Below are 17,874 nucleotides of genomic sequence, written 5' to 3' on the forward strand. Positions count from 1 at the left end.
CAAATCTTTTATCTGTGATACTGTGAAGAGAGGAGAAGAAATTCGTTCTGTTTTTGTTGTTGACCCTCAGACTGCAAAAGTCATGGCCACAGTACATGTGAAGTCCTTATAAGATGGAAAAGGCATTAAACTTGCACAGTAAGATAATTGGAAAGAGAGAGAAATTGTGTTCACGTAACTTTTATTTTGGTATACTGTTCTCATTCTATTTTATTATTAGTTGTTAATCTCTTGCTGTGCCTTATTTATCAGTTAAAATTTATTATATGTATATATAAGAAAAAAGTAGTGTATACATGGTTTGGTACTATCCATAATTTCAAGTATCCAACCGGGGGTCTTATAATGTGTTCTCTGGGGATAAAGGAGGACTCACTGTACAGTGGACACAAGTTCTAATAAGATCATAGCACTGATCACAACACGGCTTTAACTAAATGCCTGTTGTGTGCCAGTTACTGTATTACCTCACTTGATTTGTAGAGATTCGAGGAGGAAACTTTTATCCATTTTGTGATTGAGTAACGGAAGCTCAGAGATGTTAATTAGCATGCTCCTCACTAAGAAGTAATTGAACTGAGATTTGAACCCAAGATCTTTCCCCTTTATTTTCTCTACATTGCCATGCCAATTATTGTTACATGTATAGCCAAAGGAAAGCAGACAGATTCAGTGATTTTTTTCCCCCCAGTATAATGCATAGAGTTATTTTTTATGTTGTGATTAAAAAGTCACATTTCTTCCAACATTTTTAGCTACACCTAATTACCCCACAAATTTTCCTATAATTATTAGTCTTAGTAAACCCATGCCTTTTTCCATTGAAAACTCACACTTACCTGTTTTCTTATTTATTTATTTATAATACTGGATAAATTTTCTTATTGTTCCTCCATCATTATGGAACTCAGTCAGTTAGTTTAGTCAGTTCAGTCACTCAGTCGTGTCCGACTCTTTGCAACCTTATGAATCGCAGCACGCCAGGCCTCCCTGTCCATCACCAACTCCCGGAGTTCACCCAAACCCATGTCCATCGAGTCGGTGATGCCATCCAGCCATCTCATCCTCTGTCGTCCCCTTCTCCTCCTGCCCCCAATCCCTCCCAGCATCAGGGTCTTTTCCAATGAGTCAACTCTTCGCATGAGGTGGCCAAAGTACTGGAGTTTCAGCTTTAGCATCATTCCTTCCAAAGAAATCCCAGAGCTGATCTCCATATAGCCCAAATTACATATAAATAAAAGTTTGTTGGAGTCATTTTTATCTGTTGTTCCTGGACACGTGTGACTTGTAAAATTCTGGTTTGTCATAATTTATATTCCTCTCACATGTCCCAAATCACAGTATTCTTAAAAAAGGGAATATGGGGTCTACTCTCTTAATTGTGGTTCTAGAATATTTACCCTATGTATCTTATCTACATTCAGCTCTGTGTCCCTGAGATATAAAATACATGGACCTTTGCCTCAAGATCTTTTAAAATTAATGCCCTTACTGATCCCAGGATGTAAATATTCTGCAGCATGCACCTTAGAGAGTATATATTTATTTACCTTCAAGGTAAACTTAAAATTTTCAGTGTTCCCAATACAGAAACTAAATGTGTTTGGACTTAATACAATTGAGAAGAAAGATTTGAATTGTAAATTTATGACAGTATTTCCATTTGGGGGACTTTTAAATCTTAATAGAACCTTGATTTATATAAAAATGCCAAGAGATACCCCTAAACCTCTGAATCCTGTTTTTATTACAGACATTTGGGCTTAGGAATAATTTTTTTTGTTTCTTCTTGTCATGAAGTTTTGACCAAATAGAAGTAAAACCAAGTCTTGTATAAATGGACGATGAGTTCATATTGCAAAGTTTATGTACTTCTAGAGTTAAATTATAAGAAACCAACTTAGTCATCTGATTAATTAATTATACTGTCTTCTCTCAGTATATTAAATTTGTGTTTGAGATTTTTTAGGAGCTCAAATGTGGCTGCTTCAAACATATGATGTTTTATTGACTATAAATCATTATTAAATTGACTTTATTCTCAGTTACATTGGTGACTCCCAATTTCCAGAATAAACTAATATGTCTACTTGAAAAACTTATATCCAAATTAATGAAAAATATTCCTGCAGTGGGATATAGCACCATTTAAAAAATAGTATATGAATTTGCTCCATCACCCACCTACTCTGATTAGAGGCTGTTTATAATGTCTTGTGCACTGACCTTGTTTTGAGTCATCTCTCTTTGCCACATCACTGGAGGCAGGTTTATGATCCTTCACTCTGCTTGAAGTTAGTATCCTACTTCTATTTAATCCCATGATCATGTCAGCATTCTGTATGTGGGCATAGATTTCAGTTTGTTTTAATGCTGAAAACGTAATTTATGACAATGTGAATAATCATGGAACATATTTGAAAAATAATGTGTGATAGGCATTAAGTTTACATCTTACCTAATAATCTAAAGATAGGTCCATATTCAGGAAGGCATTTTCAATTGAAAGTGTAAAAATCTCTTCCCTCAAGACAATTAATTATGATACACAGACAGCATGGAAATTCTATGTTAATAGTCTCTTTAGGAATGTGGCGGCATACATTTGAGCTTCAGAATATACTCAGTTTCACAGTTTGACTTACACATGCCAAATTGTGAATTTCTGTGGAATCTCGGACCCATGAAAGAAACCCAACTTAAATATAGTCTGACTTTCAGCTGAGTTACTAGCAGCATAGTTTAGAAATGCCTCAATAAGTACAACCCAAATTGAATGCATATGTTTCTCTGGTTCCAGATATTCATGTTGTTCTTTCTTGGTGGTTTCCTGGAAAAAAGTCTGGGAATTCGTCTACAGTTCCTGTCATAGACTTTTTAGACAATTATTTGTTAATCAGTGACTTCTCTTGAAGCAAAAATGTTTATGCACACGATTCCCTATGCAAAGTTGCAAAGTCTGACAGTTTTGAGAAGGTCACATTGAGTCATAGGTAAAGTAAGAAGGTAGTCTTAGATAACCTCTAAGGCTCTACAAGATGGACAGCGACCCTGGACTTGCTCCCCAGGCCAGTGGAACTTTAGGGCACCTGTTGCCCAGGTGGAGGGCAATGGATTCCAGGCAGCAGGTTGGAAAGAAAGAGTAGTGCTAACGGGTAAAAGAAGGTCAGAGTTCAGGAAAGATTACAATCTAAGATATTTTCAGTAGATAGCAAACATAGAGGATACCAGAGAATTTACAAAAGAAGGAAAGGATTTCACAGAGTGGCATCATATTAAGAAATAGTAAAGTAGAAAATGATTCATTGCTCTTTCTTGAAATATTTTAAAATTAGTGACAATAACCAGAATGGGAGAGTTGTTAAGAAAATGAGTAATTCCTGCTTGATTTCTTAGTTAGGTTCAGCAGTAGATAAGCCAACTGGCCTGAAATATATGGCAGATGGAAGGGTAAAGAGTTCAAACTTAATATTCAGATAGCTAAATCAGTAATATTGCCAGAATTCCCGTTACACAGTGAGAGGAACAGACATGAGGAAGAGCCCCAGGAGACCCTGGATACAGGGAAAGGAATGACCCTCTGGAGGAGGGGAGCTGCCAGCTTGGTGGCTAAGCATGTTCTCTAGGTCACTGTAAAGGCCTGTCATATGTATGTTTTCCATGCTCCCATTCAACTTTATAGTTATTTGTCTTGGTTTCTGCCTCCCCTATCATACTGTGAGCTTCTCTACAGTATGGGCCCCTGCCTACTCAACCATCTTTTAGGAAACCATTAGTAAAAGTTTTTAATTGAACTTAAGATGGACTTGAAATTTGTTTTTTTTTTTTTATTTTGCATAGGGGTGTAGCCGATTAACAAATAATATTGTGATGGTTTCAGATGAATTCTGAAGGGACTCAGCCATACATATACCTGTATTCATTCTCCCCCAAACTCCCCTCCCATCCAGGCTGCCACATAACATTGAGCTGAATTCCATGTGCTATACAGTAGGTCCTTGTTGATTATCCATTCTAAATATTTTAAATATAACAGCATGTACACGTCCATCCCAGGCTCCCTAACTATCCCTTGCCCGCATCCTTCCCCTGGCAACCATAAGAACATTCTTGAAGTCTGTGAGTCTGTTTCTGTTTTGTAAGTAAGTTCATTTGTATCCTTTCTTTTTAGATTTCACATAAGAGAGATGTCATATGATATTTCTCCTTTTCTGTCTGACTTACTTCACTCTGTGTGACACTCTCTAGGTCCGCTCATGTTGCTGCAAATGGCATTATTTCTTCTGTTTTAATGGCTGAGTACTATTCCATTGTATGTATGTGCCACATTAAAGATGGACTTTCAAGATGGTGTGTTGAGGGCTTGTTTGTTGTTTAGTCGCTAAGTCATATCTGACTCTTCTGCAACCCCATGGACTGTAGCCGCCAGGCTCCTTTGTCCATGGGTTTCCCAGGCAAGAATACTGGAGTGGATTGCCATTTCCTTCTCCAAGGGATCTTCCTGACCCAAGGATCAAACCCATGTCTCCTGCCTTGGCAGGTGGATTCTTTACCACTGAGCCACCAGGGAAGCCCGAGGACCCCGTTAGTAAGAAATGACTTCAGAAAGACAGGAAGATGACCTTAGTAGGGCTACTGCTTGGATGGTGCCTAGGACATGTGATACCTTTATGACTCCAGTTGACTAAGAGAACCTTAATCAATCACTGTTCAGTTAGAACAAAATGGACAAAACTGAGAGTTTTTGGTGAACGAGTATTCATAATACACTCTTCACTTGCTCTACTGGGAGGTGGACTCAGAGTTAAAATACGAAGTTCTCTTGAAGAAGCAGTCAGTGTAAGAGGGACACAGAGGAGACAAACAGCAGTTAAGATGCAGTGCACACAGGTAGTCATGTGAGTCAGCACCATTGTGACTAGGTGAGCCATTCTCCATGATTCCTTACATTGTCCCCTTCAGGTGCTCTTAGCCAGCATCATTAGTACTGCTTTGAAAGAACATTGCATGGACACCAAACAATTCCTGCATTATTAGCATTTAGAAGCACATCATCACCCTGGCTGGAGGGAGCATGATCTTTCTTCATTGAGGACAAGCAGAGTATGAGATGGTCAACACACAGTGGGCAACACAGCTACAGCATGAATTGGACACGAGTCTTAGTAGTGCTCATTACCACTTTTCTGACTCTTGGTGGTGTTGAGTACTGCACTAAGCACTGGATGCTCATCCATAATTTCATCATCACAAAGCTGTGCGAATATTAAAGGCCACATTTTTCTTGTACTTTATTTCTTGTATCCATTTTCAGTGAAATAGATTGGAGTCAATTTCCTTTGTATATTCAGACATTTGAGAAGTGACATTTTTGAGTTAAATACTGTGAGACATGTCCAACCTTGCCCTTAAGTTCACTTCCCAGGGATGGATAGGCATGGACTTGAGAAGACATACAGGCCACAAGAGAGCTGTTTTCATGGTGGTGAAAGAAGATGAAGGAGAACACAGTATTCGTACTGAAGAATATTTCACAAAAGACTTAATTTATTAGATACCCTCAAGCCTCCAATATATATATATATATATAAAAGGGTATCCTTGATTTGAACCTATGAACTTGCTTTTTTTAGGATAAAAATGGTGAACATTGGCTATTTCCTATGATTGAACCCAGGTAATTTCTCTCTCCTGACAGTCAAGCTTGTCTTGTGGTCTGGTGTGTATACAAACGGTGTAGTGTGCCACCAAACACACGTCTGGCCATTTTGTAATAGATTTTGCTTCCCGTCTTATCTGATACCATCAGAAAGCAAAACAGGTTTTTTTCAAGTGTGTGGAACTCTTCTTGATTCCAGATATTAATGAATGTGAACAACCCGGACTCTGTGGTCCTCATGGAGAATGTCTAAACACAGACAGTTCTTTTCACTGCATCTGCGAACAGGGTTTCTCAATCTCTGCAGATGGACGCACGTGTGAAGGTAAGACGACCAATAAGACCTCATGTAATTATTGCATGATAAAGCAGAGATGCCTTTCTATTTTAATTTCTATTTCTATTTTAATCAGCACAGGCTCTGAGACACTGACAGGCACTCATGATTTAAGGCCTTGGAGCACATATGCACTGAGGGGACCCCTCCTTGAAATGCAGCTCAAGGTGGCTAGGATTTACAGACAGGATAAACTGCTATTATAATGGTGAAAATACTCACAGGTGCTTCCATGACTGGTACTGAATTAATGAGTCAAAATGTGCAGGAGATGGTGATTTTAGGTGCATGTGGGAGATAGAAAGGAAAATGGAGCAACACCTCTGATGGAACCCAAGACTCTGTTGATTTTGATTATGTTTCGTATAGATCATCTGTATCATTCTGTATATAAGCATGCCTTGCTTGATTTTTCTCTGTACCATTGTCAGCAGAAATTTTCCAGAGTTATTCCTTTAAGATCCTTTGCTCTGAACCAGTATATTTTCCTACCTTTCAGTATTTATTATATCCTAGGAGCAAATTAAGTTGCAAGACATTAAGATAACATGTTGGCTTCCTATTGGCAACCTCTTCATGTTTGCAGGGCTGCAACACTGGTTATATATATAAGCTTTATATTCTTGATGACTTAAAAATTGAAGAATAGTTCATCTGAGCCTTTATAAAAGTAAACTGGGAAGAGTCCTGTAATCGTAATTTTTCATCCATCCCTTTGAGAATCTAGGTTATCAAAACCCAGCTCTGTTTTAAAGAAGTATGAAAGTTCTGTTCTGGGCCTGTGATAGGACTTAGTGTCTTTGCTTTTAAAAAGGAGTGGAGCAGGAAGTGTGTTCTCTCCTTACTCACACCACAGTGGAATCAAGCCGCGGACCAGCAAACAGGTTCATCTGAAACGAATTATTTTATTGAGAAGAATAAACTGATCTTATAAAAAGCAGGAGATTGTTGAAATTGCTCTCCTGCTGAGTAGACAAAACATGAATGCCAGATTTGGCTTCAAGTGAAAGAAAGATAGTGCAGGGCAGGGTTTAAAGATTATGAGGGGTTTGGAAGTGATCAAAAGTGGGGAAATGGAGAAAAACATCATAAAGAAGATGCCCATGAGAGGTTTACTCCATGTTTCAGTGGTTTGAGTTTTAATTAATTTTATATTTAGAGCTCTGAGACTAGAGCTCATAAGAAAGAGCATGCATGCCGGCCTTCTGGGGGGAATCACAGAATTCCCTGGTAGAGAGGATAGGGTGCTAGCTGACTTGAGTGACTGAAGACATGAAATTTGCAGAATGTTCATTTCCCTGCCTTCTAGAAGGGTGCAGGTTTGCTTCTTCAGCTAGCTGTAAAACATGGCTAGTAAGGTCTTCCTTAACTGAGAAATGGTCCAAGTTACAGATACCAGTAGCTGTGCCATGCAAAAACTGTATTTTAAAAAAATGTATAAGTTATTTCAAGTGCTCACCAGTCAAAGCCATATACCAGTATAAACATACTCATGTTTGTTTTTTCTTTTGTACTTTTTCTTTAAATCTGTGTCTTTTAAAATCTTTATTTCTGCAACTCAAGAGTTATATAATCACTGTGACTTAGTTGCAGTTCTAATTTGTTTAGGCATTTACTTGGCGGGGATTTGAATTTTAAACTGTGTTTTTAGAAAACTTCTAGGGCTTTGTAAATTCCTGTACTTTAGTATACGGTCTTTGACCCTTGTTCCATATTTTTTATTCCAGAATCTGGACAATTTTTACAAATGTAATAAAGCAGATACTTTAGAATATTGTGCTGATACCTGGCAGTATAACTAGAAAGCCCCCTCATTATTAGGCATGTTAATCTCTTTCTTGAATAAGCTTTGCGAGATTTTCATTTTTTATGGTCTTAATCCAGTAGACTAAACTGGCTCAAATTTTCTTTCATTGGACTTAGTTTGAAACTTGTGACAGTAGCAATACGTCTTGATTCTACCCCTGGCAGTGGTCGAGGACGGAGCCAGTCCTTGTGATTGGGATTTAGCTATGGAGCTGATGTGTATGGGATTTGAATTAACACCGAGAAGTGCCTGGCACTCTTGCTTCGTGCCCATCCATCAGCTTACCTCCTAACTTCTAATTAAAGCAGCTGAAGCCACATGGACACGAGGGCTGGCATACCTTGCTTCAAGCAGGGCTGAAGGAATCCTGCCCAGCTGAGGGGAGGAGGGCCCTTCCCTAATCCCCCATGACTTGGAGAGTTGTCCACATCTGTTCACAGATATTGAACCACAATGAAGAGGCAATCTGTCAATATCAACTGTCTCAGATATCAAGGAGCAGGATCGAGTCTTTGAAAATAAAAACACCACCCCTGGCTCCATCCTTTCTCTCATGCTGCTCTGGGAGCACGTATGTGGGAGAGGATGAAGAAGCATCTTGTTTTTCCCACATGAGATAAAGAACAAGTGTCAGTTGAACTTGGAATAGAAAGTAAGTGGTGGGTGTGCAGCTATTTGTTTATTCATTTGCTCAGTGACAGAGCATCTATCTCGTGCCAGGCACTGTTAGTGTTCTGAGGGCGAAATACACCCTGTTCTTGTCCACATGGAACCTACATTCCAGGAAGAGATTTGGGGATAAATAAGTAAATAGTGCATATTGAAATTTATGTTTTTGTATTTAAATAATATAGCACGGTTCTATTTAAGGATATAAAAAAGTACAGGGTACTGCATGTCATGTATAATCTATAACTCACAGAGTTTTTTTTTTCCCCAAGTCCTACCTGTGAATGTCAGGAAAGTACAGGGAAGCAAGGCCCTTTTTATTTACCCACTTCTGTAATTCTTTCTTTTCTTCTCATAACTGTGGTTCCTCTCCTCCTGCCACCCCCCTTTACACCCTCTAGCCAGAGATTGTGTAGGAAAGCAAAGGAGACTTTTGACTTCTTTCATTCAGCTCACTGTTTTATATCTTAACTTGGCTTATCCATTTGTTTTAAACAGTCCCAATTCTTTGGTTCCTTTATTTTCCCCCACTTTTTAAATTACAGAATCCAAATTTTCTTGATAATGAAATATCAGTGTAGGTTCATAGGAAAAATATGTATCCTCCCATTTGTAAGCTTACTCAGAGTTTCGTTTCTTCATCGGCCACAGGATGTGAGTGAGTGGGAAGAAGACTGGGGAAACTTGTGACAGTCAGAATCCTCAGTGTCACCATGTCCGTGCTCTGGGCCCCCTGGAGAAATGCCTCCTGGCCTCTGACTTGGCATCACTCTGTTCACGTGCCTCTGGAGGGCTGCTCTTGGCCAGGAATGGCTGTGCTCTCCCAGTTGGCCGTCCATGTCAACTGAGACCTTGCATGACAACAGATGAAACTGGGGACATCAGGCACCTCTAGACTCCACTGCGGTTTCTAGTCTGTTCGCATAGTACACTGGCCACACTGATCTAGCAGGGACCCCAGAGGAGCCTAGCGGCACAGAGGGAACATGAGTGACTTACGGAACTTGGTTAGTCATGACGAACTAGGGCTCTAAACTATGACCAAAATCACTCCCTAAAATCATGTCCTTTAGAAAGCATCCTCGTTGAGTCATCCGTTTGACAAATATTTATTGCGTGTCTACTATATACTGGCCACTCCTAGGAACTGGGGTGATGTCTCTGAACAAAGAATAGCTCCACTTGCTTGGAGACAGTAAACTAATGTCAGCTATATAATATGCTATAAAGTGGTAAACCCCATGAAAGAGAGCAGAGTAATGAGGGTCTGAGGGCTAGAGCAAAGAACGGAAGTTACCAACTAGGGTAGTCACAACTGGCCATTCTGCCTCTATAATGTACATTACGGAGAAGGCAATGGCACCCCACTCCAGTACTCTTGCCTGGAAAATCCCATGGACGGAGGAGCCTGTTAGGCTGCAATCCATGGGGTCGCTAAGAGTCGGACACGACTGAGTGACTTCACTTTCACTTTTCACTTTCATGCATTGGAGAAGGAAATGGCAACCCACTCCAGTGTTCTTGCCTGGAGAATCCCAGGGACGGGGGAGCCTGTTGGGCAGCCGTCTATGGGGTCGCACAGAGTCAGACACGACTGAAGTGACTTAGCATAGCATAGCAATGTACGTTAATGAAAGTAATGCCAAAATTGTGTCCGAGTAACAGATGGAGCCATATTAAGTGCTTTTCTTTTTCAAACTGGTCATCGACTGGCTAAGTGATAATAGCTGTCGATGAATAGATCGGAGGATGTAAGATTGTCTGCTGAAGGCCTCTTTCCAGTTGCCAACATGTGAGTTCTGTTGTCCAGACGGGAATAAAAGATCAGAGCATAATACCAAGAGCAAGCCCGATGTGAGTTATGGGCTTTGCTTGATAGTGATGCGTCAGTGTAGGTTCATCAGTCATAGCAAATGTACCACTCTGGTGGGGGTGGTTGACAGTGGGAGAAGCTAGGGGAGGGGATGGTTTTGGGAAAACAAGGGGAATAAGGAAACTTCCTGTGAAATTTTATTGTGAACCTAAAACTGCTCTTTAAAGTCTGCTTTTAAAAATCAGACATTCCTGAAATTAAGCTGAAAAAAAATTAATTACTTTTTGTCAAAAAAAACCCCAAAAACCCTTTAAGTTCAATTCTGTATTCGACTGCTATCTTTTTCTTCTCTGAATGTTGTTGTTTGTTTCTTACTTTTCAAAAAAGCACCTCAGATGGAGTATGTGATCAGGAACTTCTGCTCTCACATTCAAAGCATCTCCCATATTGATTTAAAAATGAGAACTGTAGGATTGGAAGGGGACTTTTGGAACATTGAACTTAACTCTGAAACCCAAAGCACTCAAGTCTTACTGTTGAATGGCTATAGTCTCTAATCCTGTAACCTGTTTAGATATCTACCTTAAACTGCTTCTTACTAACTCATTCATTTGGGTGGAAAAACAGCAAATGCAAGTGATAAGGATGGCTGGCTTCATGAAGTTCACTGAGAACAGTGATATCATAAAGACTAAAAGAAGTTGGGTCCAAACTCTTAGATCAATTTTGTGTGCGTTGGGAACCAGAAAATACACTAAGGACAACCTTTGCCAAATCAAAGAAAGAAAAATGAACTGGGAGTGAGTGTGGTTTTGTTTTCAGACTTTGAGGTACATTTTCCACGAGCAGTGTAGAAAGAAAGTATAAAACCATGTTGACAGCACTCCAAGGCAGTTGGTGGTTTTGTGGCATGAAGATAGAACTTTATGTCTATCACCAAAGAGAAAATATTTTTGAAAATGACTTAGCCAAGTAGGACATTGAAGTACCCTGACACAATAATATATTACATCTGGCTACTTGGCCCAAAGATTTTTTGGTTTTTTTAGTACTTTTAGGCTTGGAAAGTGAAAAAAAAAAAAAAAAATCTAGTAAGAGAATACAACCAGAGTATTTCTTTTCTAAAGACAGGGAATTTAGCTTAACAACAGGATCCTTTCCCTCCCTTGTGTGAAAAAGGATCAGACAGCATTCCAGGTAAGGAAAGGAAGTGGCCTCTTACTATAAAGGCTACTGTTCTTCACACTCACTCCTCCTGTGAATGTACTTCTGCAGAAGTGAATGAAATGGATGTTTAAATCATTAGGGAGAGAGCTGAGGAAATCTTGCTGGAATAAGCTCCTTTTGGACCTGGAATACATATTTTCCATGCGTTGCTTGATTGTCCTCCATATATCAACATTTTTATAAAGAAATTCACAATGGTGGCAAAAAAATTCGAGAGCTCTTCCTAAGCCTTTTATCGCTACTGACCTTTTCATATCCCAGAGCTATGGAAAATCATTTGTTCATCGAAGAAGTAAACACTTTTCCTTTCGGCCAAAAAATAGACATGAAGCTTCCAGAAAGGGCAGTCTGTGAACAGGCAGGCTGCCCCTCACACCTTCTGCTATGTCCCCCAGCTCATGTCTGGGCGCCGAGAGCTTCTTGTACCTATTTTGATGAATCTTTGGATGTCATCAGTAACCCAAGTTCTCATGGAAGAACTATATCATGGAAGGTTGTTGTCAATGATACTTTTGTACTTTAGACCTAAATTGTAATGCTTAATATATTGAGTCCAGAATCAGTTACTTTATAGGCATCTAACAGAAAGTATGATGTGCTTGTCTTGGACACCCTGTATGAGAGTACTGGAGAAACTTCACATATCTGATTTCATGACTTTATTAAAACAGAAGCAGTAATAGTAATAACCAGCATTCACTGAGTGATTTTTAGGAACCAGGCACTTATGCTAAATGTATTGTACCTATTTTCTCTTTTAATTTTCACAACAAACATATAGGTAGGTAGGTTAAATATTAATTTGTTTGCTTTGGTTGCAATGAGCAGCTTAAAATAAGGAAATTTATTATACTAACAAGAAGTACATTGATTGTTACCTCTCATCTACTATAGGTCTTTATTTAATGTCACTTTCTCAGGTCCTTATTTTTCAGTTTTTTGAAGTATGGTTGATATACACAATAATGTGTTAATTATTGCTATACAGCTGTGTAATATTCAATATCAGTGTTGAATATTATTTGTATTCAGTATCCTGTGATAAACCATAATGGAAGATCTTTTTCATATTCTTTCCCATTATGGTTTATCACGGGATATTGAATACAGTTCCCTGTGCTGTAAATGGGACCTTGTTGTTTATCCATTCTGTATATACCTACTTATCCCAAACTCCCAATCCATCCCCCTCTCACCTTCTCCCTTGGCAGCCAGCAATCTATCCTCTATGTCCCTGATTCTTTCATAGATAGGTTCACTGTGTCATGTTTTTGATTCCACATGTAAGTGATATGGTCAATATCATAGGGTATTTGATATGGTCAATATCATATGGTATTTGATATGGTCAATATCATATGGTATTTGATATGGTCAATATCATATGGTATTTGACTTTCTCTTTGACTTACACTTAGTGTGGTGATCTCTTGTGTCCATGTTGCTGCAAATGGCATTATTTCTTTTTCATGGTCAAGTAGCATTCTATTGTATATATGTATCATATCCTCTTTATCTATTCATCTATCAGTGAACTTTACTCTAATCATCCTTTTCTCACCTTTACCCACTCCCCACATTTCTGTTTTCTCTCTCTTTTCTAAACTACCTTATTCTACTTCTTTGTCTTGTTTATTGTCCAATCTTTCTGCTAGACACTAAGGCTCATAAGATGTGAATCTTTGTTTTGTTCATAATTTTGTGCCTTTGAGAACGTTAAGTAGGGCCGGTAAAAACTGGGATGGCCAAAAGAGTCATTTGGTTAGTAAATGTGTCAATAAAGTTCCTAATGAAAATGAAAAATATGTCTAATTTTTATTAAATATCAAAGAAACTTTTTGGCCAACCCAGTACCTCATGAATGAATGAAGGGACTTAGTGAAAAGCCTTCCCTATTTTTTGAAAATCTGACTCCTAAAAGCACACTCCCTAAATCACACTCTGCTTGGTGACTGGGTGCAGCAGTGGCTAAAGAGCTGGGCTGTGGAATTTGAATACATGGGCTTGAATTCTTGCTCCAGCACTTTACAGTTGTGTGGACTTGACTCACATGAGTCATATATCTCAGTTCTGCATTGCATAATAAGCATAAAATACAGCACCTACATTTTTTTGTAGGAGTTTTTGGAAGAATTAAGTATGTCAGTGGGTGTTGGCAAGTATTAACACACACTTGGAATGGAGCTTGGTCCCTAGAATATGCTCGATGGATGTGAATTATTGTTAGTATTTTAGCACTTATACTGACACCCTAGTTATTGCCATGTGTTTCCCTTGATATGTGGGTACCTAAAAGGAAGGGGGCATCTAAAACCTGTTTATTTTTATTTGATCTGATACACAATTGTGTATTGTGAATTAAATAGTCTGGCAATTCAAAGTCCAAGTCTGGATATAAATTAATTACTACTATATTTTTTTCTACATTTAAATCCCAATTTATTAAAGTCATGTAGAATATGGTTCAGTAACTCATTTATATATAATTTGCTTTAATTCCTCACCCTTTATTTTCCCTAAGCATTCCATATGACTGACTTTCCCTGATTACTCCCCAAGTCTTTCAAGTTTTTAAGTGTTTGATGCGTCAGTTGCCAATAAACTGATCGTTCATGCTAACACTTGTTTGCATTTAGGTATCAGCAGTGTTATTTCTAGAGGTACTATTTTCTGTGGTTTCAAAACTCATCTTTATTGGCATCCTGTATGAATATAGAAAGAAAAATTATAATAGTAAAAAAATGGGAATTTTTTTGGCTGCTCTTATATTGCCTCTGGGGCCTAAGTGTCAGAAAGATGAATCTGGGGTTTGATGCGTTTGGCCTGTGGTTAGGGTTTTCTCCCGGTCTCACTGGCAGCACCTCTTAGTGTAAGAAATACTATATGAAAAGAGAAAATGCACAGCATGGCTCTGAAGTTAGAATAAGATATTATATGTATTTTTAGAGCAGCTCAGGTGTAGAAATGTAAAACCATTAAATGAATGCAAAGATAACCCAAATGGTTATAAATAACATGTTAAAACAAAATTCTTGTCATTTAAAAACTGAAACCATGTGAAAATGCAAGATATGTATTTCACACATAGTATCTTTTTTGTAAATTGTGGTAGGAGAAATAAGCAATTAAAATTTGGGGAACTTTTTCTGAATGGCCTTGGATTTATTTGGAGAACTTATTAAAATTCCCCACTTATGTGATATTCTGTTATGTGACAGTAAATTAGAATTATTGTTTACCTTTGGGAGTAGAGAAAGTTTTTTTGTTTTTTTTTTTTAAAGCTTTCTTATTTCTTCTCTATAAATTTTTAGAAATTGTGTGTGTGTGTCAAATTCAAATACTTCTTAAATTTCTGTTTTTATATAATATTCTGTCAGCCTATCACAGGAAGAAATAAGAAGAAAATGGCTTTTTAAGTTCAGAAATCACTTTGCTTCTCTTTCTCTGGAAAGAAACACAGATGATTTATTGCATTTATAGCTTTTGCTTTTCTAAAAAGAAAAAGTGCTCGGTGTCTGATTAAAAATATACTACTCTTCAACTCGGAATTTTTCCTTAGATGTCACAGATACTCAGTTTGGGATTTGCACCTATAGTACCGAGGTTTTATCACAATTGAACAAACATCTGGCCCTTGTAATGGTTTCCTCAGGCAGCACCTCTCTGCTCCACTCATGTCCTCTTCTCTGAGGGGGACGATCTGAACCCAATGCAAGCTGGAGGCTTTCAGGGATGTTTAACGACACAGATAACCTTTCCAGCTGCCGAACCTGAGCTTTGTGGGCTCCTTCCATGAGGAGAAGTGGCCACAGATCCCTTTCCCTGTTTCCTTAGTCTTTCACTGCAGTTGCATGATAATACAGTTCGAAATGTAAAAGCCAAACTATGCTTCTTCAGTTTTTTTTTTTTTTTTTAAGCAGTTGATTTAAAATGATTTCATTCATGAGGATTTTCATCCTTGGCCTTAGTCTGAATGATAGAGATAATCATTTTCTGTACATTTATTCCACTTCCTTGTCTTCAAAAGCCATATGGAAATGAGAAAAAGGGACATAATGTAAATATTTGAGAAGTTCTTAAGACTTTTTTAGATCTTCAGAAAAAACCCACAAAATTTAAAAGCTCATTAATTTTATATCTTATCCTCATGCAGAAAGACATTTACTAACTGCAGTAATTTTAAACTCATGAAAGGGCATGCAAGTTGCAGAAAGAGAAGAGAACTAGGAACCTACTCTCAGTTCTCAGTTCAGATGCTCTTGGGAGGGAGTGTTGCCAGTGAGGGCCTAGGAGCTGGACTGACCTAGTGTTTCCTCATTAATGCTTAGTAGCTAAATATGGCCTCCTTTTCACACATCACATGTATCGGTCTTCCATTTTCTGTTGCCTGTTTAAATATTCATAATTTCTAAAACCATATGTCCTAGAACATTAGGATTTCAGTCCGTTCTGAACATATATCAATGCTGTTGTAATTCTAAAGAAGTGATTAAAAAATTCGTTCCATAGTAACACTGAAACACCTACAAGACAAAAAATAGTAGCATAGTCTGGACAGTATTCAGTTGATTCCCTTGACTTACAGTGGATCACATAGAAATGATAAAATTTTAAGAAAATATGTATTGTTACATTGGTTCTCATTTTCACCTGTATGAAAAAAAAATTGACTTCATTTGCATATGGAGGAAATTGAAGTTTCAGAGAATTTCAATGGCTTACAATGGACAGATAGGAAGTGGCGACCAGGATTACTACTCAGTCTCTTAATATTTTAGTCTAATAAGTCTTACCAAGGGGAAAGAAATAGAACAAGTTTTTGAATGGTTAAGATTGTCTTTAACCAGGAAATATAGCAGTGTGGGGAGAAGGCAATGGCACCCCACTCCAGTACTCTTGCCTGGAAAATCCCATGGACGGAGGAGCCTGGTGGGCCGCAGTCCATGGGGTCGCATAGAGTCGGACACGACTGAGGGACTTCACTTTCACTTTTCACTTTCATGCATTGGAGAAGGAAATGGCAACCCACTCCAGTGTTCTTGCCTGGAGAATCCCAGGGATGGGGGAGCCTGGTGGGCTGCCATCTATGGGGTCGCGCAGAGTCGAACACGACTGAAGTGACTTCGCAGCTTAGCATAGAGTGTGGACAGGCTTTTTTTTCTTTCCAGTAGCATTTTTAATTGCTTAAAATATATAAAGAAAAATGAATCAATCATAGAGCACTTTTGGTAAACTTTCAGAGAGTGTTGGTAGCAAGCCTCCTGAACCCTCTCTCAAGCTTCTTTCCATTTATTACCCATCCCCTCCTCATTACCCACACACAGCAGTACCCGCAGTTTTGTCTGCATTACCAGGGCTTTGTTGTGCTTGTTTTTGAACATTATATTCATAGAATCATGTAGTAGTTACTCGTTTGTCTCTGGCTTATTTTGTGCAACAGTATGCTTGTGAACTTCACCTGTGTTACATGTAGCAGTACTTCATCTTCACAGATTTCTTTGTATGAATATACTACAATTATGTCGCCATTCTATTGTTGATGGGCATTTGGATTACTTTGGGACTGTTGTAAATAGAGCTTTAGTGACTAATCTTGAGCATGCCTTTTGATTGACATAATCACTCATTTCTGTTGGATATTACCTGGTTGTGTACTCCTGTATTCTTGCCTGGAGAATCCCATGGACAGAGGGGCCTGGAGGGCTACAGTCCGTAAGGTCACAGAGAGCTGGACATGACTGAAGTGACTTAGCATGCACACATGTAATTTATAGGTCATAGATCATACGTATGTCTCATTTTCATAGCCAGTTTTTCAGAGTATTAATTTACACTGCTACTAGCTAAGTGTGAGACTTCCAGTGCCACATCTTTATCAACAGTTGGAATGGTTAGTCCTTTTAACAATTAGTCATGCTAAGTAATGGGATCTCATCATGGTGTCAATTTGCATTTCTCTTGTGAGGATTGATGTAGAACAAGTTTTCATACCTTTACATTGGCTCTTTCAGTATTGTTTCATTTGTCTGCTTCTGTATAACACATCCCTTCCCAAGGAGATGCTAAATACAACAATCCTGTCAATGGTAACTTCAGATGAACCTTAATTTTGAAGTTTCTAGTATTTTGATTATTTTGAGATCAGTACTTTTTGTGTTTATAATCTTTGATACTCTTATATTTTCTTCTGAAAGCTTTATTTTATATTTTACATTGTCCTTGCCCTGAAATTGATCTTTGCATATGGTATGAGATAGAGGTCAGGATTTACTTTTTTTCTTAAATGGATTTCCATTTGGGTCATCACTGTTTGAGACGCATACCCCTTTCCCACTGATCTACAATGGTAACTCTGTCATGAA

General features: G+C 38.3%; 1 protein-coding gene across 13 annotated transcripts in view; it reads left to right on the top strand.

Annotated features, from left to right (window-relative positions):
* The window catches only part of LTBP1 (latent transforming growth factor beta binding protein 1), a 456,789-nt gene that overhangs the window by 359,062 nt on the left and 79,853 nt on the right, over positions 1-17,874 (top strand). For all 13 annotated transcript variants that reach the window (XM_061432037.1, XM_061432039.1, XM_061432038.1 and 10 more), the window contains one exon: positions 5,859-5,984. In XM_061432037.1, the coding sequence (XP_061288021.1) occupies positions 5,859-5,984 (126 nt within the window). The remainder of the gene's footprint in view (positions 1-5,858; positions 5,985-17,874) is intronic.

This window comes from Bos javanicus, chromosome 11 (genome assembly GCF_032452875.1).
Source record: "Bos javanicus breed banteng chromosome 11, ARS-OSU_banteng_1.0, whole genome shotgun sequence".
NCBI classification, from domain to species: domain Eukaryota; kingdom Metazoa; phylum Chordata; class Mammalia; order Artiodactyla; family Bovidae; genus Bos; species Bos javanicus.